This window comes from Amia ocellicauda, chromosome 6 (assembly GCF_036373705.1).
Source record: "Amia ocellicauda isolate fAmiCal2 chromosome 6, fAmiCal2.hap1, whole genome shotgun sequence".
NCBI lineage: Eukaryota > Metazoa > Chordata > Actinopteri > Amiiformes > Amiidae > Amia > Amia ocellicauda.
The window spans coordinates 31,252,263-31,278,754 of record NC_089855.1 but is presented as its reverse complement, the minus strand read 5'-3'; the positions used below and the strand labels follow the sequence as shown (position 1 = coordinate 31,278,754).

The 26,492-nt window shown below is 38.4% G+C and overlaps 1 protein-coding gene across 2 annotated transcripts; it reads left to right on the top strand.

Annotated features, from left to right (window-relative positions):
* The first annotated feature begins 1,460 nt into the window (after window positions 1-1,460).
* On the top strand, window positions 1,461-25,805 carry LOC136751347 (cilia- and flagella-associated protein 91). 2 transcript variants are annotated; one of them, XM_066706893.1, is made up of 18 exons: window positions 1,461-1,694; window positions 2,167-2,243; window positions 2,539-2,687; window positions 3,339-3,422; window positions 4,097-4,153; window positions 4,592-4,767; window positions 8,263-8,440; window positions 8,910-9,067; window positions 9,372-9,554; window positions 9,966-10,099; window positions 10,665-10,778; window positions 11,450-11,521; window positions 14,980-15,126; window positions 15,684-15,905; window positions 16,591-16,739; window positions 18,524-18,615; window positions 24,329-24,515; window positions 25,691-25,805. In XM_066706893.1, coding segments are annotated over exons 1-18 (2,259 nt in total). In that variant the 5' UTR covers window positions 1,461-1,615; the 3' UTR covers window positions 25,692-25,805. The 2 variants fall into 2 exon arrangements, with proteins under 2 accessions (XP_066562990.1, XP_066562989.1); XM_066706892.1 differs by having other exon boundaries at window positions 9,966-10,111.
* Window positions 25,806-26,492: the final 687 nt, after the last annotated feature.

Sequence of the window (26,492 nt, the reverse complement as noted above, 5' to 3'; positions counted from 1 at the left end):
GGGTCAAAGTTTTGATTTAATCCGGCCCTTAGTCTAAATATCTATAGGAGACTTTACAGTTCTTGGTAATTATGGTTTCTTGTGTTCTTGTAGGAATTTTACGAACCCTGCTGCTGCCACCTACTGCGCTTTTGGGGAAACACTTCAATGTGCAGGGGAAAGATTTCATACAGTTTATTCTGTGAGTCTGAGGGAATAAACATGTTATGACTTCATGAATGACTAATTCTTTACTTTCTCTAAATCATGAGGGTGATAAGGTGAAGTTCACTGAAGACTGCTACTAGGCTTCCTGCTTGGCAGAGTTAGGTTTAAAGGCCAAGCTATCAAGCAGGTTTAAGATAGTCAGTAATGAAACAGTTTTCAAGTCTGTACAATGACATAAGGATCTATATGAAAAAAAAAAAAAACATTGCTTATTGGCAGAAATTCTGTATTACTCTGAAGTATCACATGCAAGAATAGAAATGAATTTGAATAATTCCTTACAACACAGTTATGCTTATTTCTATGCTTTACACAAAGTAACAACAGCAACAGCCTATCCAGACAGACAGACCTCCACCACATGATCTCATTTTACTTGTTGGAATATGGAACGTGGGACTGTTTCACATTTTTTAAGAGGAAAGTGGAAAACATATACAATTAGATAATTATCTATATGTATTAAAAATAAATAAAAACATGCTTTATTACTTGAAGCATCACATACAAGAATACATATGGATTTGAATAATTCCTTACAGCTCACCTATGCTTATTTCTATGCTTTACACAAAGTAACAACAGTAACAGCCCATCTATACCCAGTGAGCCATGTATTGCAGCAGCCCAATTTAAGGATTAGAAAGGACATTCTTCATCATATGTTGAATTCAGGATGAATTTGCATTCAGTTCATACATGTTTTTCATTTTCATCTTTAAAAGAAAGAGATTTAGGTGTTTTAACAATCAATGCACACATTTACACAAGGGAAACACAATCAATATATAAATCACCTACACATTACAGTGACCAAATTGATGTGTTATACCGCCCACACTGGATTAGGTAGCAGTGGAGGAATATACCTGCAGCTTTAGTGGTTTAAAAAAAAACTACTAAATACATGCAAACAGCAGGAAGTTAACTAATAACTCATAACTTTTCAAAATTGTGTCTTTGGGTGTGATTTCCGTTTTTTATGGCATAAACTGCACCGCTCATGGGGAACAGCGGTTTTGCCAAGTAGGTGGCAGATTAGTCACTTTATCCGAAGAAGCCACATTGAATAACATGTGTGATGTGTCCTTACTGACCCCATCCAAAGTTACATGTCAGCTGTTTGCAAGAAAAATGGACGAGAAAATGTTCAAAATACAATACAATATCAAACGCGTCCCTGCCCTTCAGCGCATGTGCGAGAGCTGACAGTTTACTTCCGCGTCTGCCATTTCCATAGACACGGCGCACAGTCTCCATGGCTACAGCTACCAACAAGTATGGCGGCGCTGGCGGGCAGCGGGATGATGCAGGGCTTGTGTAATTGAAACACAATCTACCGGTTCAGTGAAGGAGCGAGGCATTTCGTGGCGATTTACTGACAAACTGCTTTCTTCTCTCGGCGACAATGAGTGTGACCCAGACTCTCCTGCAGCAGGGCGCCGGGAGAGGGTACCGCCAACAGCGGGTACATGACTACCTGTACGGTAAGCGGTGCATAGGAGACGTGTGCGCTGGTTCAATTCAATTATTAAAACTAGTACCTTAAATGTAATGTAATGTATTATGACAACTGTACTACTACTATTACTACTACTACTACTGATAATAATAATAATAGCTATATATATATATATATATATCTATATATATATATTCACAGCTCAAGGTCCCAACTTTTTGACAAACGAATTTATATTTTATTTATTGTGAGGCAGGTTTACATGTCCATGTTTGTGATGTTGTCCAGGAAAGCAATTGGAACAGAAGTTGTGCTCTGTCTGTATGCATCATTCATCATCGTGCTGAAATGAATTTGTGATGAATTTGTGAGTGAAACCGAAAGGATGAAATGCAAACATCAAAACAAATCATACAAATCTTATCTCATCCAAAAACAGTCTCTGTTCATAGAGGTACGTGCTGTTAACATTATAGATGTTGCTATTTTTACCACAGACCCTGTGTATGCTGTCTCCAGCCAGAGAGACCATGCCCGGGCTAACTTCAGGGCCCACGCCTCCCTGGACCGGGTGGTGAGTAGCTGGCTGCTTGCTCTCTTTAGCCTGTGCAGCATTCATTGCAGAAGTACAGTTTCATCTGTTTACTAAACAAAACTGTCCATTCATTAAAATACAGTCATCAAGCTAAACATTTCTATGTGTCTTTTCTGTTACATTACATGCCAGTCAAAGCTGTGAGGAAAGGATTCTGTTTGGTAAACTCAAGTGTCTTATCTGATAATGCAGATAAACCTCCCTGCTGAATCCTGAAGTGTGCGATGGTTATGTAATAATGTACCAAATTATAAAATGTGCTTTTTACACACAGAAAAGAGTCCCAGAGTATAAATCCATGTTTAGTTCCCTGCCTCATCACCCCCGATACACACTACGCCTGGAGGCTACTGACCCGGTGCCACCCTTTATTGATCGGCGATGGAGAGGCAGAGTAGAGCAGCGAAGGGAGCAACTAGGAAGGTACATGTGCCTTCATTTTGTAGGGTTATATTCCCACCAATCCTTAAAATAGCAGAGCAGAAGGTGATTGGCTCCTTTGGTCTTGACATGACTGAGTTCATTATTTTGAAACTTCATGGTAAAGAACAAAAAGATGCTGGCAGCTACAGGAAACGTATTTGTTTAACAAAAGTCAATAAATGAGTGTAGTTGCAGTCAACCTATCTACGCTGGGTTTTTAAATCATGCTGCGTTATACACGCTTTGCACTTTCCTGAAATCAAAGCTGTGTTGTTGAATGTAAGGCATGTTGTGTAAAGGCATCAGACAAATGATGGCCTCAGAGTAATATAAAAAAGACAAGTACGTTTGAGTATCCCTTAAAAACCGGCACTATATCAATTTTCCCCTATAATTCCAGGCCTTTATCCCAAAACACTTTGTACCTGAATCATAGCCAATTAAGACACAATAAGTCAATGTAATTGTTCAGTACCAGACTCCAATTTACACTCTACTTACACACTTCACTAGATTCAAGATAATCCTTTCCAGAATGTTTTTCTTTTGGATTAGCAAGGGAAGGTTACAGTTTACAGACTTGTAACCATTAGACTGACAAATCATTTTGAATTTTATTGTATGTAAAGTACTTCTGTTCTTTTCTTTCAGATGTAATCCATCTGTAAAAGTCCAGGATGGGACACATGTTGATTGTGATATTTCAGGAGCTGATCGCTGGAAGTATTTTAAACGGTAAGAGTATTAAAGAACCACTTATGTAAAACACATGGAAAAGCATATATTTGAAATGAAGGCCCATATATATTAGTCAGTTAAAGGAACATATATAAAATACCACAAAATTGTCCACTTTTTGGCATATGAAAACATACATTTAAAATATATGGCCACATAACAAAATAATATATTTGTGATGGACCAAAACATGCATGGATGCGTATATTATCATATACAACAATCTCTATTCAAAATGCATTAAAAAATATTGATCCATTTATACATGCATACATGTTAAATATAAAATCAAATACCTTTTAGATTCCAAATAATCCACACTGAACATGTCTGTATTTACAATATGTTTAAGATATAATGCAGTTACTTTAAAATGTAATCTATGTAAATTAAGTCCATGATCTGACACAATCATACAAGTATCACATAAACATTGGCAGCACTGTAAATTGACAGCATTGTCTTTGCAGCCACAATTAAACAAAGGCAAAGTGATCTCTGTAGTCCAAGCACTATTATTAGAATAAATCTTGACCATGTCGACATGGTTTGTATGAAAAACAGACTGTGTATTAAAGTTGCAGGATTTCATTATCTGAGTGGCACTGGGAGTACTTTAAGTATTAAAATATATTAATTTGGCTCTAATCCTATCTCTTCCTTCTTTGCAGTCCGCTTATACCTTTTTCACAGCAGCTCCCACCTGATGTTGTTTTTGCAATTCCAAAGTAAGTCCTAATTTTCATTCTGTGAGTTTTTACTAGATTCACAGCACAATGTTACACCAATGCTGGTCATTCAACTGTATATTGTTAGAACTGTATGGTTACCGTATTCCTTAACTCAGTCTTTTTAGTGGTTGTGTTGACTGTAGGTTATGCATATGAGCCAAAGCAAAGGATAACATAGTTTTAATCTGGTATCATTGATGCGTTTGACTTGATGCACCTAGTTTCACAAAGAATGTCAGTGTAATTGCAATTCAGACTCACAAAAAATGCTGTAAGTGTACATTTCAGTACAATTGCTCCCCTGTCTGGGGACATGTGCCCCCCAGTGTTGAAAGAATGTTACACTGTCCCTCCCAATAATGTATGCCTGGCTCCATAGGTGTAGGGGACACTGGTCCCACTGTATGAATTGTAATACCTTTGTTTGTTTTGTAGGGGAGATGCAACCTCTGAAGGTGCTGCTGTGAGACCTTCCACACCTTTTGCACGTAATGTCGCTGTGCAAACAGACTACAGGGACAGCGAGGCTCAGACTGACCCCTACACCCCTCAGTATGTAACTCGCCCTGGATCGGCCCCAGAGCTTCTAACACTGGCCACCCTAACATGGAGTAAGTACTGTATGTTACAGTTGCTGCAGGAAACTAGCTGCTGCAAAACTCAAAAGGTTTGCTGCTCTGTTTCATCAGCAGAGTGCAAAAGGAATAATAATAATAATAATTATTATTATTATTATTTATTTTTTTTGCCATCAAGAGCCAAGAGGTGTTTGAATGATTCCTAGTGGATGTAAAACTATCTTCATTTTTCCCATTACAAAGCTTGCAAAGACCAAGATGAAATCTTGAAAGAGTTTGAGAAAAAAAAAGTGCTCACAATGCACTATAAACCTACTTTAATTTATTTTTAAGAGCCTCAAGATTTTTTGTTTTTGTTTTTAAATCAGAGCAAATATTTTTGTTTTGTCTTTTCCAAGAGCGATCAATATGTTTTTTGGGACGGTTTTTATCTGTGCAGAAGTTTATTTCATTCACTGCTGCAGATAAGAAGGAAAACTAATAACTGTAATATAAATGATGTTAGAGAAATTGCAATACATTAACTGACACAAACTCTTCTTCTATGCTGTCTGAAGAGACAGACCGCAACTGTCCCTTTTCTGAGTGAAAAATCTGAAATATAGTAAACCTTCTGGGGGGAGACAGCCTGGCTGGTGGAGTTTACATAGGAAATGTCATGACATGATACGATACAATTTTTTGTTAAGCACATCTATAGAATAGGCCATTTCATGAATTCATAGTAATACACTGGAGGGCATATTTAAATATCAAATTTAAGTCAGAAATACTCTGAATATCATGAGAGAGAGCTTCATGTGTTGCCGTGAAACTTTTCAGCATTTGCAGATTATATTGTACTGTATGTGTGTGGTTTGGTACAGTTGTTTGCACCAGGTAAATGCACGGTGGCCCTGAAGTGCAACTGCTGAAAAAATAAAACAGCGGCTGTGAGATTTGGAAGTGCTGAAAAAATAAAGCAGTGACTGCGAGATTTGAAGTGCTGAAAAAATAAAGCAGTGACTGCGAGATTTGAAGTGATGAAAAAATAAAGCAGTGACTGCGAGATTTGAAGTGCTGAAAAATTAAAACAGCTGCTGCAGCATTTTCAGAAGCAATTACGGAAAGGGAGGTACATTGTAAAATATATTTGACTTATGCCATTGGACAGCAAGCAAGTCGCGTTGGCCAAGCCTGCTTCTCCGGAAGAGTCAACAGAATCTGAGAAAGGGGCGCCAACTGCACAGAGCACGAAGTGTTCATATTAATATTGTTGTGATCTTCTTCTCTCTATCCACTTTGTGGTGACATATTAATAGAGTTAAAATGTATCAGAAATGAATGAAAGCTTATGGTAACACTAATTTAACTAAACATGTATATTTTCTTATAGTACTCAGAGCCTTTTTGGATTCCCAGGGTTGATACTGTGGATGAAATCTAAAGGTTCTTATTAGAACCTTTCAGGTTGAAGAACCTTCAATTTTTGGAGTGTAGTATGTACTCGGTTGGTGTTTATCCTGTTACAGTTATTAATTTACTGTAGTAGCTTTATTTTCTGTTAAGTGTATTTGAAAGATTTTACATTTAAAAAAGTAAAGTAGTCCTGATCCAATGTAAATTACAATGTCTGGTCAAGGAAAGTGGGGCAGGCTAATTTGAGAGCAATTCCAAAAGATAGAATAACACTCATTAATAATAATAATAATAATAATAATAATAATAATAATAATAATAATAATAATAATAATAATAAAAGATGTTGATGTTTATATAAATTAAATATAGTTTTCTTACCATTTTATTGTGCAAATGGGTTAATTTATATATATATATATTTATTTTGTTTGCTTTATAATGTATATTGTGCAAAACACATGTAGAATTAAGATAAGTTAGAGAGACAATGCAAAAGTCCTTAATAAAATAAAAATCCATTCATTTTCGAAGCCGCTCATCCTGGTCAGGGTCGCGGGGAAGCCGGAGCTGATCCTGGCAGGCATGGGGGATTAGCAGGAATACATCCAGGACAGGACGCCAGCCCATTGCCGTGCAATTTATCTTTGCCGATCAACCTGGCGGACGGTGGGAGGAAGCCGGAGCACCTGGGGGAAACCCACGCAGACAGGCACCCGAGCCGAGACCCGAACCCAGTGCCCCTGGAGCTGTCGTGCCACCGTGCCGCCCCTAAAATAAAAATACTATTTTATATTAATTTGTTATTTATTATTGTTTCTTAGATTTTTTGGAGTTATTCATATTTGTTAAAGCCATCTCTCTAATTTTGCATTTCCCAAATGAGCTCATGCTCTTGTCTATTAAATCAGTAAACTGCTCCTTCTGATGGAATTGTTAACGGATGTTTACTGTTAGTGCTTAAGAATAATAATACAAATATGTGATTTATGTTTTCAATAAAGCACTGCCAAACTGCTTTCTAATAATTAAGTACAGTTGTTAATTTAGTAAATCTAGCTACTTTAAAACCCTATTCTGTCTCCTACCTAAGTTTTCATTCATTTCTGATACATTTTAGGACAGCCCTATAACTCTATTAATATGTCACCACAAAGTGGATAGAGAGCAGAAGATCACAACAATATTAATATGAACACTTTGTGCTCTGCGCAGTTGGCACCCCTTTCTCAGATTCTGTTGACTTTTCCGGAGAAGCAGGCTTGGCCGACGTGACTTGCTTGCTGTCCAATGGCATAATTGCTTCTGAAAATGCGGCAGCAGCTGCTTTATTTTTTCAGCACTTCCAAATCTCACAGCCGCTGTTTTATTTTTTCAGCAGTTGCACTTCAGGGCCACCGTATAAATGGGATCTGGATGGCAGAAATCCTGTGAGACCCAAGGACAGTTTTAACTCTGTGTGTGTGGTATTTGAAAACATGAGAAAGTGATCGCACATGCTTATGAAGACGCCTAAGGCACATGCTTTGTCTTTACCTCCATGAGTCAAATGGGTGATCTACGTAATGATAATGGAAGCAGTTGACATGTAAACTGAGCCAGTGTTTGATGTGATGAAGAGGATGTAACATCCTTAAATACTACAGCTTCTGTTACATCAGCTATTACTATTTCTATCACTGTGCAGATGTTTAAATTGTGTTCACCTCTTTCTAAACCAGGTGAGACCTTCTCACCACCTCCTTTACCAATCACCCACCTTTAACCTCTGCTCAGATTGCCCTGTTTGTGATTTTCAGAGTTGTCTCCTTTTAAAAGGTGGAGACGTTTGGGAAAAGGTGAGTTGGATTGAACTGAATTGGGAAAGCCGTGATGAGGAGTAGGGTTGGCAGTGCTCCGGGTTTGCTGGCTCCGGCTCTGGAGTGGCTCCAGGTGTTCAGCTCCGATGTTCCGATGTTCCTGAGTCCAGCTCCGCTCCGGCTCTAGCACTGCCAGCTCCAGCTCCGCTCCGGGCCCCTAATGAGGAGGGCTTACATTGGCGCATAGGACAGGAGTTTAAACATGTTTGAATGTCGCATCCAACGCCAAGTCTATTGTCGTGATTCTCACAGTGTTTCCGTTGTGCTGCAGGCCGGGGCCTACCAGCTGGCTTGGCAGAGGTGGAGATGATAGAGAGAGCGCGGGCAAAGCGAGCCTGGGAAGCCACCCTCCCGCCACTGGACGATCTTTCCCAGCTGGACAAAAGAAGGAGAATGATGGATGAAATGGAAAGGAAGGAGTGGGCGTTTCGAGAAGGAGAGATAGACAAGTAAGAGCAGCCGGCAGAATTGTTCACTGTTTTTAAACACGTGGCTGCAACAGGAATTAGGGTTCACAAGTCACAGGGACTTTTGAGGAAATCCACCCATTGTAGCAAAGGCAAACATTGCATACAATACTTTTTCTTATTAAGAATTTCTATTAGAAATTGGGGGCATGGGTCAATTCTGAGGGCCGTGGGCTAGCTACTTAATGTTGAAAGAGTGCAGGTTCCTTACAAGTCTTTGCTTGTTATGTAGGCCTACGTCATTTTGACTATTAGAAAATGCAGTCTTATTTAGATTTCATATCTGTATTTAAAGATTTAAAAAGAAAATTAGAAATCAAGAATAAGAATAAGAGATTGTTCTCTAGCCTTCCCAGAAACCACCATCCCAGTAATCGAGCGATGGTGCTGTGCAGTAGTGTAGTATCAGTGCTGTTTTGCAAGGGGCTGTGTGGTTTGTCGCACTGTTCAGGCTACAGGAGGCGAGGCTGCAGGTCCTCGTGAAGCTCCTGCAGCAACGCGAGGAGAAGCAGCAGCAGGCTAACGTACGGCGCTTGGACGACCGCTTCTCCCAGCTCCAGCGCACCAAGGGGGCCAAGGTGAAGAAGATGCGCAACGAATACATCAGAGGTGAACGCACTTACATGTAGTGATACTCACTGAGCCGTGAGAGCTGTGTATTCTTCTGCTTTTTGATTGGTTCTCAGTCCTTGGAGATTTGAAGATGCCAGTTAAACATGTGGGGACAGTGGATATCTAGGAAGTGGAGGGTTGTATTGTACTTTTGTAGCTAAAGTGGCTGCTTTACCTGCTCTATGTGTCACATATTTAGCAGTTTGATTTGATTTGGAATGAAAAGAGTGCTTTAAATTCAGTGAGATGGAAAAAGGCTTCATGGTTTTGGGCCTCAGTGTTCTCTGTTGCCTTCTCACAGATATCAGGAAGCTTATCCAGAAAAGAAAGAATGTAGAGGGAAAACTGGAGAGACGGGACATCATCAAAGAGTTTGCCGACTATGGATCACAAACCTATGCCCCGCTGTCTCGCGGGGGCCTTTCCACAGATCGAGATTCAGAACGTTACGTTGTGAAAAGCACTCTCCTCGATACTTATGAAGGTAAGGGTGTCCACTGCTGCAGAAGATTTCAAATTGCCTTTGTGCTGGTCTGGTGAAATGCCTCACATATCATAGCAGAGCTTATGTCATCTAACAATACTTAAAAAACGTTAGCATGTTTCACACTCCATTCATAGAGTGTGGGGCTGGTTTGGGGGATTTTATGACAGAAATCTTGTAAATGGCAAGTACATTGTCATTGGGAGAGAAAAATTGTCATTAATTTGTAAGGAATTTGCTAATATAAATAGATGCCTGAAAGGCTACAGTAAGTTGCATGATAACAGTAACAGTAATCACTGCTCTGCTTACTATGGCCATTAATAATCTTGAAGGCAGTCTGCAGTCTCCAGCTCAATATACAACTGTTCATTGCTTTTGCGGTAAGCTCTGCTTCATTCACTCCTAAAGGCTTGCTCGAGCTGGAGGCATCTCTGCCAGATTTTGTCACTCAGCCACGCATAAAGGCTCCAAAATCCAAAACCAGCAAAGGGTTTGTGAAGCGGGCTGCCCGACAAGAGGTGGAACTGGCTCAGATACACCAGGTACAACGAATGGTAGGACATGAAACATGTATTCAAGCTTTCAAAATCAAATGTTCTACAGATTATACTTGTGAATCAGCTGCCAAGGTGTCTCCTTTGGATGAACAGTGTTTTCTAAAAGGTTTACAATGAAAATTTTGGCTTCAGAGGATTTGATCAACCATTTTAGAAACTAGAAATCATGCAGCTGCATTTTCTTCAGCTGCAGGGCAGAGCGAGTTGACCTTAATTAGCAGGATATTAATGATGTGAATTTCAAGAAGCTACACAAATGCATGCAGAAACTAGTCATGTGATATTTTGATTTGAGCCTTTAAAATGTAAACCAGAGAAGACACGTGATGCATTTTGTTTGCCATTTAGTCTTGCAAAAATACATTTTGCCCATTAAACTGTGCTTACTTATTAATGACAGCTTTTCAGAGGGTGTTGAACATGGATAAGCCCTTAGTAAAACTGAAACTGAAAAGGTTAAGACAGCAAGGAAACATGGTCACTTCATAGAAAGCAGGAAAGAGGAAATCGTCATATTTGTCAGCAACCATAGTAACAATTTTGTTCTTAGTCACTGAAAGAGGAGAAAAGGAAGAGTGAGGAGAAGAAGCCCTTGCGTTTTCTGTTCAAGATGGAGAAGCCAGTCCCTCGACCCCCCACTCCAGTTGTGGAAGACCCCCCTGAGGTAAAGTGTCTTGTTACTAACCCTCCAGAAGTCTTGCAGTGAGTTAGTGCCAGGAGGCTGAAGTAAAACAAATAGGTCAGCATGACCCATACAAAAATATCTATACCTCTTCTAAATTAACTCCTGCTGCACACCAAATCAACAAAAGCGAAATGTTCCACCTTTTCAAAATAAAAATACATACAAAAAAAAATGTACTCGTAATATCATGTCTTGACATTTTGTTTTTATCTACCCTGCCAAGTCACCTTTTTCTTTATCTGTATTAAAAACAAATGGAAAAACTCAAGTGAGATGTTTCTTTTTCACCTAAATTGCCTGCTTCCTCATTCATACTGAAAGCATTGTAAGACTCTTCCTGTGAAAGTTTGTGCCGGTTTGTATACCAAACTGAAGTTGCCTCAAATTTTTTTTTTCAATGGGCTGTGTTGTTGTGGTTTGATTGCTTTTTCTTTCCATATTGAAAGTTAATTTTGTTTTTTCCAGTACCTGGTCGTGAATTAAAAAAAAATGGGGTACAAGAGTACAATCCTGGTTGTGTACAGCAAAGAAATCAAGGATGCATCATTGTTATTATGATTTATTTCTTAGCAGAAGCCCTTACCCATCCTGACTTTCCATTTGCAGTAAATACAATCAGTTTAAATAACATCTCTTTTATATCTGAATAGGGAGAAGAGGAGAAAGAACTGGCTGTCATTTACCTTCAGAAATTGTTAAGAGGAAGAGCCATTCAGAATATGGTGAGTCACTGTCAATCAATGGTTGCAAGGAAATAACATTTAATTATGTTTTCTTTAACACGACCTGTATTAGTTGAAGTGGATGGATTCTTTCTCAATAAAACAAGGGAAATGGGGTTTTTGTATTTCTTGTGACATTAATACATTTCTGTATTAATACTAGGTATGAAGACTTCATTTCTGACCAGAATGAGATTTATTTCCATATTACATATTACTTTCCATACTACTAATTGCTTTAAAATATCTCAGATGCATATAAGATATTAGGTCAAGTTTTCATTTGCAGTGTTTTTTTGATTGTTTTTTATTATTTATTCTGTATAATTAATTGACCCACATTAGAAGAACATAAGAACAAGAAAGTTTACAAACGAGAGGAGGCCATTCGACCCATCGTGCTCGTTTGGTGTCCATTAATAACTGAGTGATCCAAGGATCCTATCCAGTCTGACTTTAAATGTTCCCAAATTTTCATCTTCTACCACATCACTGGGGAGTTTGTTCCAGATTGTGACAACTTTCAGTATAAAGAAGTGTATCCTGTTTTCCATTTTGAATGCCTTGAAGCCCAATTTCCATTTGTGTCCCCGGGTGCGTGTGTCCCTGCTGATCTGGAAAAGCTCCTCTGGTTTGATGTGGTCGATGCCTTTCATGTTTTTGAAGACTTGGATCAAGTCCCCACATAGTCGCCTCTGTTCTAGGGTGAAAAGGTTCAGTTCCTCAGTCTCTCAGTAGGACATTCCCTTTCAGACCTGGAATAAGTCTGGTTGCTCTCCTCTGAACTCTTCTGATTCTGTTTGCGTTTTTCTTTTGCTTCCCCACATTGTTTGGATGGGGAGAGTGAGGAGTCCACATAGACTCCTAGGTCTTTCTCATGTGTTACTTCATCTAATTCTATTCCTCCCATAGTGTAATTATAGTGGACATTTTTGTTACCTGCATGTATTACCTTGCACTTTTCCACATTGAATTTCTTCTGCCAGGTGTCGTCCCACAACTAAATATTATCTAAGTCCCTTTGAATAGCCTGTGCTGCCCAGATTGTATCTGCTGAGCCACCTATTTTAGTATCATCTGCAAATTTGAAAAGTTTGCTAACTATCCTAGAGTCCAGATCATTAATATAGATTAGAAAAAGCAAATGCCCTAGTACTGATCCCTGTGTTCGTTAGCACCCCCCTCACTCTTACCGGAGAAAACATCGTCAGCACTACCCCCCACTCTTACTGAAAAAAAACACAGTAATATATTATATGCTAATTATGTTCTGGCCTGCAGACTATTAGCTCAGAAAAAAAGTGGCCCGATGCCAAACCTAGTTACCTAACCCTGCTACACATCAGCCAGTTCATAATCCATCTACTTACATTACCCTGAATGCCTACAGCTTCCAATTTGAGGATCAGTCTGTGGTGTCGAACCTTATCAAATGCATATTGAAAATCTAAGTATATCATATCATATGCTTTCACATGATCTACAGCTGCAGTTGCGTGTTTGATAAACTCCAATAAATTAGTAAGATATGATCTGCCTCGTCTAAACTCATGTTGACTATCTCCAAGAATATGGTTTTCATTAAGATGCTCCTCTATTTTCTGTCTAATAATTTTCTCCAACATTTTACAGGTGATGCAGGTGAGACTGATTGGTCTGTAATTTCCTGGCTCAGTTTTGTCCCCTTTCTTGTGGATTGGTATGACATTTGCTGTCTTCCAGTCAGTTGGCACATCCCCTGTTCTAAGTGTCTTTTGGAATATTTGAGTTAGCGGCCTATAAATCATTTCCGTCATTTCTTTAAGTACTGTTGGAAATATACCATCTGGCCCAGGTGATATGTTTGTTTTTAATTCTGCGAGTCCCTTTAGTACCTCCTCCTCATTTATCCTGATCTCTCTTAGGATTTGACTGGACTGATTGTTAATCCGTGGCATCCGTTTTTTCTTTTGTTATAACCTCTGTGAAATACTCATTTAGAACATTTGCCACATCTTGTTCATTTTCCAAGATACTTCAATTTTTAGCCTTTAGCTGTTTCACTTCCTCCTTTATTGACCTCTTGCTGTTGTAATATTGAAAAAAGCTCTTTGCATTAGTTTTAGCTCCAAGAGCTATGTTTCTTTCTATTTCCCTCTTTTGCTTTCCTGATCCCTTTCTTAAGATCTCTTTGCAGCGCAACATATTCTTTGTATTTTGTTTCATCTCCATCCCTTTTGTATGTGCTATACAACAATTTATTTATCTTGATATTTTTTTGCATGCTTCTATTAAACCATTTTGGCCAATGTTTTTTGTTCCTGAATTTGCTAAGTTTTGGTACAAACTTCTCCTGAGCCTCAAGTAGTATATTCTTAAAACATAACCACCATTTCCGACTGAATCTGTATCCAGTGTGCCCAGTCTAACTCTTCTAAATGCCGCCCCATACCTTCAAGGTTTGCTTTTCTAAAATTGTAGACCATTGTTTTAGACTTGGGCCTTGTTTTTTGGAAGAATGCCTCAAAGCTAACCATATTGTGATCACAGTTTGCCATTGGTTCTCTAACTAGTTATTTCTAGTAATGACTAGAAATTGGTCATTTGAAAAGATCAAGTCAATGCATGCACTCTCTGGTTGGTTCCCTGACAAATTGAGTTAGAAAGCAGTCATTTACCATCTCAACCATTTCTATTTCTGCTTCTGTAGTCCCAACTGGGCTTTCCCAGTCTGTTTGGGAAATTGAAATCCCCCATTATAACAGCCACATCCTTGCTACATGCAGTCCTGATTACACTGTACAATGCAACATCTTGCTGAATATTTGAGTTGGTTGGTCTGTAACACACTCCTACCACTAATCCTCCGGATCTCTTGTTCAAAAGTTTAACCCACAAAGATTCTGTAATTCTGTATTGTACTCTACTTCAAAAAAGATTGGGGTAACGTAGGTACTTCCCAAATATATAACAACAGTACATGTGTTGCAAAGGAGTCATAGACTGTTATTAAATGCTGATGTTAGTTAAATCCTGTTTGCAGATTCATTTTGAAATCATGGCTAAGGGCCAGAACATTCACACATTCAAATTGTATTGTCAACAGAAAAACTGAATCCAAACCTTATCTGGCATATCAGCTTCACACAATGACAATTGTTGGCACTGATCCCAGCAGAGTTGACTGTTTCATATTAGATTACTTTATTGTATTTTATGTCCTGTTTTTGCATTAGTATTACTATTACAATTTTAGTGCTATCATTAGTATTAGTACTAATGCTTATATTTATAGTCTTAATGTGTGAAGCACTCTGTGGCAATTTGTTGTATAGGGTGCTACACTAAATAAAAATGGAATTGAACTGAGATCAAACTAAAACATCTGAACTGTGGTGTAGTATCCACACACTATCCATGCCTGGCTTAGAGAAAACCTTCTTGAACCTTCTGTCTTGTGGTGTGTGTGTGCTCTGCAGATGTTTGAAGGCAAGGAGAAGCGACTGGAGCTCATTCAGGAGTTGCGTACCACCCACGCCCTGCAGAAGGAGGGGCAGCTACTGAAGAAAACCGAAAAACAGGTCACACTGGCTCTGCAGCGCCAAAGAGACTTGCAAAACCACCAGGTACGAGATCACAGTCAGACAACAGCTTTGCAAGATGCAAAGAGGTGATCAATGACCTATACCGTCAGATTTTAAAACGTAAAAACAAAAAATGTGTAACCTCAGAGATGAGAGATTAGAAACCTGAGCTCCAGGTGTTTGAAACGGCTTAAATTACTGCCAATTCCCCCTCAGTCTCCCCCTTAACCACTTCTTCAGATTAAGAGTGTTGTCGCCTAGAGGAGCCTAACATTTTTAAATCCATACCTTAGATAATAGGAAAAGGAAACCCATGCTTAATGCCTTAATGTAGTATTCACCGGGTTTTCCAAGGAGTAGCACCAACTCATGGCAGGGCGATACAGAGAGAGGATAAAGACCAATCAGACTGCACTCTCTCCTTCCGCTTCCTCCTCCATTTTATCACAGTCTTTCCCCTATTAACCCTTTATTATGCGCAGTGATAGATTACAGTGTTTATACCTTGATTCAAATATTTGCAATTCTTTATGTGCTTGACAGATATAGTGCTGAATAAAAGCAAGTATTTTGTGATTTATTTTTGTGATTTTTGCCAGGTTTCCACAGCAGAAAGCTACCTGGCCAGTACTGCTGGAGGTGTCCTGGGAGACATGTTCAGCTACCTTTCCAAGGAGCTGGTCCGTCTGCAAGAGGAACGACGCCTTCACGCCTTCACCATCCTGGCGGAGAGAGACCGGCGAATCAGGGAGGCAGAGGAGAGCGGGCGGAGACAAGTGGAGGAGAGGCGTCGGCGGGAGGAGGACGAAATCTTCAAACAGGTCTCTGCAAAGTTGACATTTGTTACAGTTGGAATAGGTGCATTTGTGGCTGGTACACCTTCTGTGTTCTGATTTACCGGGGTTAGGCATGGGATGGATATGTTTTTGTTTAGCGGCGTGAAATAGGTTTCATCAAAGGCCTGACGCACAGTAGTGAGGCATTCAATTTTGGATCACAGTTTACGAAGTTTAAAACAAAAGTTTTAGGTGGACACATTATCATAAATATCATGTCAAAAGTTCCTTTCACTGGCGTCAGTAGCTCACCATGCTTCCTATTTGCTGAAACTCACAAACGTGCCTCCGCCTGCCCAATCTCCACCTCCATGTGGGTCCGGGTTCTGATGGCCTTGTCCTCATGGGCTGTCTATCGTTCCCTCAGCCAAGTTATTTAAAGCTAAAATGAACTCCATAACTTGAATCACTACTGAAACAACCAGTGTCCTGAAGTGTGGTGCAGTGGATTAATGTCCAAATGCAGATGTACTGATGGGGAAAAAAACAGAATTCCCTTTGACATACATGTTATTGTGGCCAACAGGTTTCTTAAAAATATTGACATCAACTAGCTTATCAGTAATACAGTCATCTTTGACATCTACTTCCACTTTTGAGCAGTCACTTAAAAACTTTGAAAAGAACACCATGGAGATAACACAAAATGTGTGCTTTGCGTTTGTCCCAGGTTGTGCAGGTGCACCAGGATACTGTTGATTCATACCTGGAAGATATTATTCTGGCCACACTGGAGAAAACGGCAGATGAACAAGCCAGAGAAGAGATCCACAAGCTCGCTGAAGAGGTTAACAGCATTGCTTATGCCATGGAGGAAACGTACGTATTACATGCTGTCTGGTTTGCATATTCTGATGGTGATTTTGATCAGATTTGATGTTGCAAGAGGCATATGCATTACTACAATCTGAAAATTAGTAAAGCTAAAAACAAGATTCAAACTTAATGTTGTAAGGATTTAAATATTAACAGTAGTATTATAGTAATAATAATGTTGGTAATGGTAATTGTGACAGTATTGGTATTAGAATTGATAGGGGTTAGGGTTAGGGTTAGGGTTAGGGTATTTTTTTATTCATAATGCATTATACTTTTTTAAGCCAGCAATATACTAAATACAATACCTATTTATATAAATATGAGCTGATATCTTTTCATGCTACTGTAGTCTTTGAAATCCTGTAAAATCTAAATCTGACACTTAATTATTATTACCAGCAGGAAATTTAATAAATACTCATGACATTAATTTGACAATTTTCAGTTAAAGCAACCCAATTCAAAACACAGTCACTACAGCTAGCCTATGATAGTGGCTCCTGTAACTAATGTAAAACGGCAGCACCTCAAGGATCTACTTTTCAAGGCTTTTCAGCTGTTGGTTTCTAGGTTGTCAGTAAACAGAAAGTGTCTGTATTATATTTCCTCTTATTAGCAGAGATTTTCAAAAGCCATGTGTTTTACAAAACAGTGCTTTGGGAATAACACATGGCAAGTTACAGCAATTTCTTTAGAATACAGTTTTGGCATGCTAAACTCAGAACAGGGTTGATGACCATGAGATTTGAGCTTCTTCTAATTTCGAACAAATTATGCCATGCATTCAGATAGCCATGGAAAAATATTGCACCAAATAGATGCTATTTCACAATGATCATTCTGCAAGTATCATTTGGTTACACAACACTTTGCTTAGTTGTCTTATTGCTAGGATTATGTTTGTTATAATTTAAGTTAATTTAAGTTAAACTTCATCAGTAAAAAGCATTGTGCTTCTTCTACTCTTCCACTTCCACAATTAATCACCAGCCCTCATTGCAAGAGTCTACTAAAGAGTTCAGATAGACCTGGCCTTTTTTCTCCTATTGCTGGTAAACAGTACAAAAAGTCCCCAAAACAGTGAAAATAACTGATTACAAATGTCTGTGTTGCTCATTTTCTACGTTTAAGCAACCCAACTCTAAGTGATATATTAGGACAGTCTACAGCTCATCATCTTAAATGAATTGATAGATAAGACAGAGGTGAGGAGGTGAGTAGTTTAACAGATCAGAGTTCTAATAATGTATTCACTTTTATACCGTCGACAATTTGGAATTTGCCAAATGTGAATGAACTCATTTAACAGCTGTGTCTCTTATACTGCTGGAATGGGAGTGAGATGTAGATAGCATTCAACTAGGTTCAGCTTCAAAGACAATTTGTGTTTTGAGAGAAGAAGAAAAACAGTTGAAAAGTACAAAGCCTACTTATGAAGTTTGCAGCTGAATATCCAGCTCTGGAAAAAATTAAGAGACCACTGCAGAATTATCAGTTTCTCAGGTTTTACTATTTATAGGTATGTTTGGTTAAAATGAACATTTTTGTTTTATTCTATAAACTACTGACAGCATTTCTCTCAAATTACAAATAAAAATAGGAATGGAATGGAATGGTTGCCATACATGTAGAGATGCTGATTTAAGAAAAATTTGCAGTGGTTTCCAGATCTGTTTCCAGAGCTGTATATCTGCGTGTGAGTTTACCCTTCAAGTCATTACTGTTTCAGATTGATTTGTTTGTGGTGGAAGCCGAATGTGTAAAGAGTTACCATTTGTTTCCAGCCGAACTCGGCTGCAGTCCGAAGAAATCGTTGCAGAGTTGGTCTATGGTTTCCTCATCCCAGAGGTTAAGAAACTCACAGTGAAGGACCGAGGTGAGTAATACGCAACAAAGATGGGATACTGTATTCATGTGCTGAACTACTTACATCATGAAATGATGCCTGGATTGTTTTGTCTACAGATATATATATATATATATATATATATATATATATATATATATATATATATATATATATAATATAGTACAGTTTATAAGCCATTTGTGATTCCTTAAATAAAACTGAGAAATTTGTTAATTGGGTGATTCATTGAAGGGCTTGATGTAAGTTTTTAACTACTTGATATTTACATAAATGAGCAAAGCATTCTCTGTTCATAGTCTGGGAAAACAAGGTATTACTTGGTTTTGGTAGCTGAGTTTTTTCCATTTAAATAAATTGATAAATGTCAAAGAATTTGATTAATTGTCAAAATTCCAGCAGGACCTTGGATATTTGAATTTTTGCTTACTCTTGATACAAGATGTTTAGCAGAACATTTGGTCTCCTCTTTTGTCTCCAAACATTGAGATTTCCACATTAGTGTTGCAGCACCTATGTGTGGACAGATGGTAAAAGACAGTAATGTTGTACTATACTTCTGTTAGCACAACATTTGGTCTATTGCTAAATACATTTAAAAGCATATCACTTAAAAAAGAAAGTCATTGCAAAGAATAGACTCTGCACCATAAGTTGGTAATTGTTCTTTCTACGTATGCAGAATGACTATTCTAATTTGAGGGGATCAGTCCACTTGGCAATTCTGTCGTCAGGATAATTCAATTACTTCAATTAATTTAATCCAATCATGCTTTACAAGATAATGGATCCTAAAACTCCACAATTGCTCTATAATCCCCAGGGACAGATTCAAAGATGGGTTTCAAAGATGACTGCAATAAACAAATCTTATTTTTTATTTTCCATACTTATTTTGTTTCCAGTTATTTTCCATTATTATTATTATTATTATTATTATTACCCGATTTCTTAGCAGACACCCTTATCCAGGGTGAGTTACAATTGTTACAACATATCACATTATTTTTACATTTGTACCCATTTATACAGCTGGGCATTTATTGGAGCAATCTAGGTAAAGTACCTTGCTCAAGGGTACAACAGCAGTACCCCACAACCCTCCACTCCAGAGTCCAGAGCCCTAACCAGTACCCCACACTGCTGCCCCGTTAAAGCTGTAGGTTTGGAAGAACTGTGTTTTTGCTCTCAAGCAGTTGCAATTTTGCTTGTTAGTATAATTTATTTAATTGTCAGGAGGGTTGGGGTCAATTCAATTTAAATTTAAATTAATCTGCTAATTCCAACTCAAATCTTATACTTTTTTTAATTGATCAATTCCAATTTGAATTCTTAATGATTATTGTAATTCAAATTCTTGAATTGTAATTGTAATTCTTCTAATTGGAATAGAATTGGAATTGTGAATGTTTCAGTCTTTGGAATTTGAATTGAATTGGAATTTAGACATTTTCAGCTGGAATTGAATTTGAAATTGTCAATATCTCATACTTCAGAATTTGAATTGGAAATGTTTTTCATGTGCCTTGTTGTAATCCATTATCAATCCTCTATAATGATGTATTATCTGTTCTTAAACTATTTTATTTTGTAATAATTATGATTTTCATCAAATTTATCAATGATTTAGACAATAAAATGTAGACAAGACAATGTTTTATCATTAAAATTACAGGCAAATGCTTCTCAGGTCAATTTTTCCTGGCCTCCTAGCAACTGAGGATTTTCTATTATCTGAATCTCAGCCAATGAGTTCCTCATCCACCTAATATAGACACTCATACAAGACAGTGTCCTAGTCCTGCCCTCTTGATAGGAAGGATATATCACAAGAACCATCTCAATTACTTGCAATTACCCACTTTTCTAAAACTTACTATATAAAGACCTACCTCACTGTCCTTGTTTGTTGAGTAGAAGGATTGTGGTGGTTTTGACTGTGTTAACATATCATTTTTGTAAGGATTGCTCGTGTTTTTGACTTGGACTGTTACTGAGAACCCTGATTTTGTGATTGAACCTGGACTGGCTGAGGACCCACTGCCTACTGATTTGGACAAACAGTTTCACAATGTCAGAGAAGCCTCTGGTGTTTGATCACTTTGAAAACTTAAGTGATGGTAACAAAGAAGGAAACCATTAAGGATTAAGGAAATGGTGTGGGAGAAATATCAAATTGGAATTGAATTTGCAGAATTGATCCGAATTTGGAATTGAGGTGAATTGAATTGAAAAGGAATTTAGGAAAGTGTTCTGGATAATGAATTGATTTGATGGAATTTAAAGGGATAAATTGAATTGGAATTGAATTAGTGGAATTGATCCCAACTCTGATTGTCAGTCACTGCAAATTAGGGAGATTTGAGTAAGAGCAACTGTATATATATATATATATATATATATATATATATATATATATATATATATATATATATATACACACTCACCTAAAGGATTATTAGGAACACCATACTAATACTGTGTTTGACCCCCTTTCGCCTTCAGAACTGCCTTAATTCTACGTGGCATTGATTCAACAAGGTGCTGAAAGCATTCTTTAGAAATGTTGACCCATATTGATAGGATAGCATCTTGCAGTTGATGGAGATTTGTGGGTTGCACATCCAGGGCACGAAGCTCCCGTTCCACCACATCCCAAAGATGCTCTATTGGGTTGAGATCTGGTGACTGTGGGGGCCAGTTTAGTACAGTGAACTCATTGTCATGTTCAAGAAACCAATTTGAAATGATTCGACCTTTGTGACATGGTGCATTATCCTGCTGGAAGTAGCCATCAGAGGATGGGTACATGGTGGTCATAAAGGGATGGACATGGTCAGAAACAATGCTCAGGTAGGCCGTGGCATTTAAACGATGCCCAATTGGCACTAAGGGGCCTAAAGTGTGCCAAGAAAACATCCCCCACACCATTACACCACCACCACCAGCCTGCACAGTGGTAACAAGGCATGATGGATCCATGTTCTCATTCTGTTTACGCCAAAGTCAGACTCTACCATCTGAATGTCTCAACAGAAATCGAGACTCATCAGACCAGGCAACATTTTTCCAGTCTTCAACTGTCCAATTTTGGTGAGCTTGTGCAAGTTGTAGACTCTTTTTCCTATTTGTAGTGGAGATGAGTGGTACCCGGTGGGGTCTTGTGCTGTTGTAGCCCATCCGCCTCAAGGTTGTACGTGTTGTGGCTCCACAAATGCTTGGCTGCATACCTCGGTTGTAACGAGTGGTTATTTCAGTCAAAGTTGCTCTTCTATCAGCTTGAATCAGTTGGCCCATTCTCCTCTGACCTCTAGCATCAACAAGGCATTTTCGCCCACAGGACTGCCGCATACTGGATGTTTTTCCCTTTTCACACCATTCTTTGTAAACCCTAGAAATGGTTGTGCGTGAAAATCCCAGTAACTGAGCAGATTGTGAAATACTCAGACCGACCCGTCTGGCACCAACAACCATGCCACGCTCAAAATTGCTTAAATCACCTTTCTTTCCCATTCAGACATTCAGTTTGGAGTTCAGGAGATTGTCTTGACCAGGACCACACCCCTAAATGCATTGAAGCAACTGCCATGTGATTGGTTGATTAGATAATTGCATTATTGAGAAATTGAACAGGTGTTCCTAATAATCCTTTAGGTGAGTGTATATATATATATATATATATACAGCATGCATTATATTGATTTGAATAGCATATCAAATTGTTGTTTTTTATTATCATTATTAGTAGTAGTATTTTCAATAATTGTTATATATTGTATTTACCTTCATTTGATACATAATGTATCTTGCATTCAGTATTTATTCAGTGCAAATGTAACATTGTGTGATAGAACATAGAATACAGCCTCATCAGTTAGTTAACCAGTAACACAAAGTGCAATGACAGATAGCACTACAGAAAATGTGGTTAAGGATCATAGTACATCAGGCCTGAAGAGCAACCTGGTGTTAAATACGATCTGCCTTTTTATAGAGAGCAATGTTTTGTAGTGCCTAGCTGGCGATTGCACTTGAGGTGGACTGGAGGTGCATTTTAAAAGGTGGCTTTCAGCTTCAATTGAGCAAACGTTAGGAGCAGAGCTGGGAGCAGGGTTCAAAATGTCCAGTTTTGAAATTGGCAATTGTTTTTTCAATTAGTGAAAATCAATCCTGAATTGAATAGCCCTGTTGTATAGGAAGCCATTTTTCTATTTGAATGTAGGAGAGAAGATTAAAAAGGTCTACAGGTGTAATCTGAATAGAAGGATGTGTTGAAAATCACTGTGCATTTCACCACTATATAGTATCTTTAAACGTTTCACCAGAGTAAGACCTTTGTGTTTAGTTTTTGTTGACCAAAGACTTAGTTCAGTCAGTTAGGTAAGAGATCAGGTGAAGAAAAGGCAAGAGTTACTCAAAGACTATAGTTGGATGCCCCGGGGCTAAGACTCTCAAATTCAGTGACATTGATCAACCTTTTAAATCATCTGATGTCTTTGTGTTGCCGATGTGGAATTAAAACATGATCAGGAGAAAACTACATTATACACATAACAATAAATAAATTAACAATACACATTAAAACACCCTAGATAGACTGAAAATAGAATGTGTGAAAAGGCTCAGAAGAAACTTTATCAAGCTTTCTCAAGGTTGAAATGCTGAAATAAGAGGTTTTAAACTCTCCAAACCGTCCTACAATGTCTTGACTTGGATAAGCATTACTCTTGTATCTGAAATAGTCTGGATTTGGTCAGATATCCATAGTGACCCCACAGGGGTTTAGTCTGTCACCACTCAATTAGCTGTTTAAAAGAATACAAAGTATTCAGTTTTTTCAAAAGTAATCCAGATAATCTTTTCACTTCTGTTAGGAGAAACCAAAATATATGATTACAGTGTAACGTAAAACAAAAGTTTGTGTAACCAAATGCAAAGTAAGGGATTAGTATAATCCGCTTTTAGTGCCATGTACTACACAGTTGTACAAAAAAAACATGCAGGGGTGTAGTTTTCATTTCGTTATTGGGGGCATATGCATTTTTAGTCCTCTGTGGACCAGGGGAGGGGTGGAGGGGATGCAAGATGAGTTCTCTCCCTAAACTTATGCCTATGCCCGTACTTAATAATTCATTTTACATTTATTTAAAATTATGTTTACATAACTGCATTTACATGATCACTGATATTCCACTAGTAATCAGAAATGCAGAATATTAAACACCTTATTTGAAATATGAAACAGAATATTCCAGCCCTGAATATTTGGAAATTGAGCCATGTAAAAAAGAGAATCATTGTGAAAGGTTCAAAGAAGAGCAGATACCTTTGGTTTGGTGATTAAATGCCGGTTTTATTAACTTTTAAAAATTATAATCAGCCCTTATCAGTCCACTGCTGGATAAAATACCCAAGATGTTTCCACTGTATCTCTTTTCAAGTCATGCCACCAAAGCATCTTCTTGGTGTTGTTTCATCTCTTGGGATCCATTCTTTGCGCCTTGTAATGTTTTAAAGTTGCTTTAAGGTTTGCAGTGAATTTATGTTTTAAGGTGAGTCACCTGGCATTAAGACACATACAAATATAATAAGAAAGCAAAACAAAAGTCAGAAGACATTGTATGGCTGCCACACAAAGCACACACACTGGCTTTGGCCTATCGGTATTATCAGGAGTTCCACTGGGGATCCACAGACCACTGATTCAGTTCTCTTCTAACAGTGAAGCAAAGCCAGCGCCGCCACCTCCTTGCTGCCCATCAGATAATCCACAGACAGACAGAGAGCAGTATGCGAAGCCCCCTGAGACCAGAGTCCCCCTCTGCCAGAGCTGCGGGCCAAGTCCTTGAGGAGGCGGTGGCACACACGGAGAAGGAAACAGACAGCCAGCCCGCAAAAGACACTTCATGGTGAGGCAAAGCTGGTCTGTGAGGATTCCTGTGCTTGCGGATGTCTCTCTTCCGGGATAAGCTGAGCTCCGTCTCACAAAGCTAGGTCCTGGCTGGCAGCCTGGTAAACCCACTTTAATAATATCAGCACTGAAACAGAAGGAAAGAAAACGTGTCCTCCTTCAACCCTTTGTTTGTGTGAATTCATTTATTAATTTGGATGTTCTTTTTTACTTTTTTCCTTGTACTGTCCCCATTTCCATTGTATAGATATAAACGATATATAAAATATATCTGCATATCAACTAGAAGCCCTTGCTGTAAATCCTATAATGTATGCTTTTTAGCATCTAATTCCTAATCATGTATTTGACTAAATGAAAGTTTAATGTAGCACAGTTGGTTACTATCAAAACGTAGGAGGTTTTTGTTATGAAACAAAATGTACATGTTCCTGGTTGTGACCACTCGACATGTACAGCCTTGGAGGACAAACAGACAAATGTTTGATTTCATTGCTGTTACAACATGTCCCTTTAATGTAAAGAGTAGGCCCTAGTTCACTTTGCTTCCAAAATCCACATCCACAATATCTTTAGAGTAACAACAGTCGCATTTCATTGGCAAAGGCTTGGCACTAAGTTCCACTGGCTAGCAGGTTTAAATTTAGTAATACTTTATATATGCTGGTTAAATATACGTTTAGTGTGCCAAGGTAACAATATTTACATTTGAATGTGTCTATTAAAAATTCAAGCAATGGACCTCTAGGATTTTGAGGTTGAATTGACATCCTTATGTTTCATTATTGATATAAAACAACAGCAACTTTGGGAGCAGACTCCCAAACTTTTATAAATCCGAGATTAATTTCCCCCTCCATCACGATCTAATACAATCTGATTAAACTGACACTTGACATTTGAGGACAACATAACAGGCGATAATTCACAAAGATGTTAAGAATCTTGGTTTACTGTTTACTGCTTGAACCCTGGTTGCAGCCCAGGAGAATCAACATACACACGTCCTGTGAAATGTCCGTTCATGTTGGCAAACTCACTGACTGCAGGTCCTATCCTCATAGTTCGTCCCTTGGAGAAACCCAGTCTCAGATTTGGACCTTTTTGGACTACAGGTCCAAGCCATGAGCTCCTGCTTCAGTCAGTAACCTAATTTTTGTATTTCTTTTTCAGATTCTTCTTAAAATGGAGGATCTGCTTCTACAACATTTTCCAAAATAAATAAACTGGGGGGTGGGAGGGTTCCTGCTGTATTGTAGTCTTTGAATAAAATCAAATTTCATTCAAAGGATTGCCTGGTCAATTATGTTTCAGGTAAGCTCTTAATTAGTGTTGGTTGGTCTTTGTGTTAATTTTGGATTGCTGGATGAAATTTCCTCACAAAATAGTTAGATTGCTAACCATTCCAAATTATGTACCCAGGGGTCGTGAGGCTTCAACAGCTCCCGTACTTCAAAACTATTGGAATGATGTACAGAATTTCTCCCAATGGGGAGATAGCAGTGCAGCAGTCATTGTAAGATATGTATCCAGACTTGTGTGTGTTTTTGTAATGGATGGCATGCTGACACACCATAGCACTGCCTACAAACCAACTTTTGGTGGATCTTCTGAATCATAGCCTGTGAAGCAAAGATTCATTGTTTCAAGTCCTGCCTGGGGTTAACAAGGTGTCACTTTGATCAAACATTTCAGAGCAGCGTTTTGCATTTATTTTCAGACCGAGGCACAATGACAGATGAATGCAGATGGTTGCAAACTAAATGTTTTGGACCGGGATCAGAATTTGTGTGTGAGATGCCCTATGGTGTACAGGCTGTGCCACTGGCCAAGTGAGGCAAAGATTTCAAGCAGTGGTACAACTCAGCATACCAGTGATAATCCATGGGTCGTGCCACAGAAACCTCAACCATTTGCGATAATACACCACCACCACCCACCCCCGATGGTGACTTTCTCTTCCTGTAATGCACAA

Excerpts from the sequence above, each read along its gene's own strand:
- LOC136751347 (XM_066706892.1), top strand. The coding sequence starts at position 1,616 with ATGAGTGTGACCCAGACTCTCCTGCAGCAGGGCGCCGGGAGAGGGTAC. Across the intron at positions 2,244-2,538 it reads ACGCCTCCCTGGACCGGGTG|AAAAGAGTCCCAGAGTATAA; the intron begins GTGAGTAGCTGG and ends TTTTACACACAG. Across the intron at positions 4,154-4,591 it reads GTTGTTTTTGCAATTCCAAA|GGGAGATGCAACCTCTGAAG; the intron begins GTAAGTCCTAAT and ends TTTGTTTTGTAG.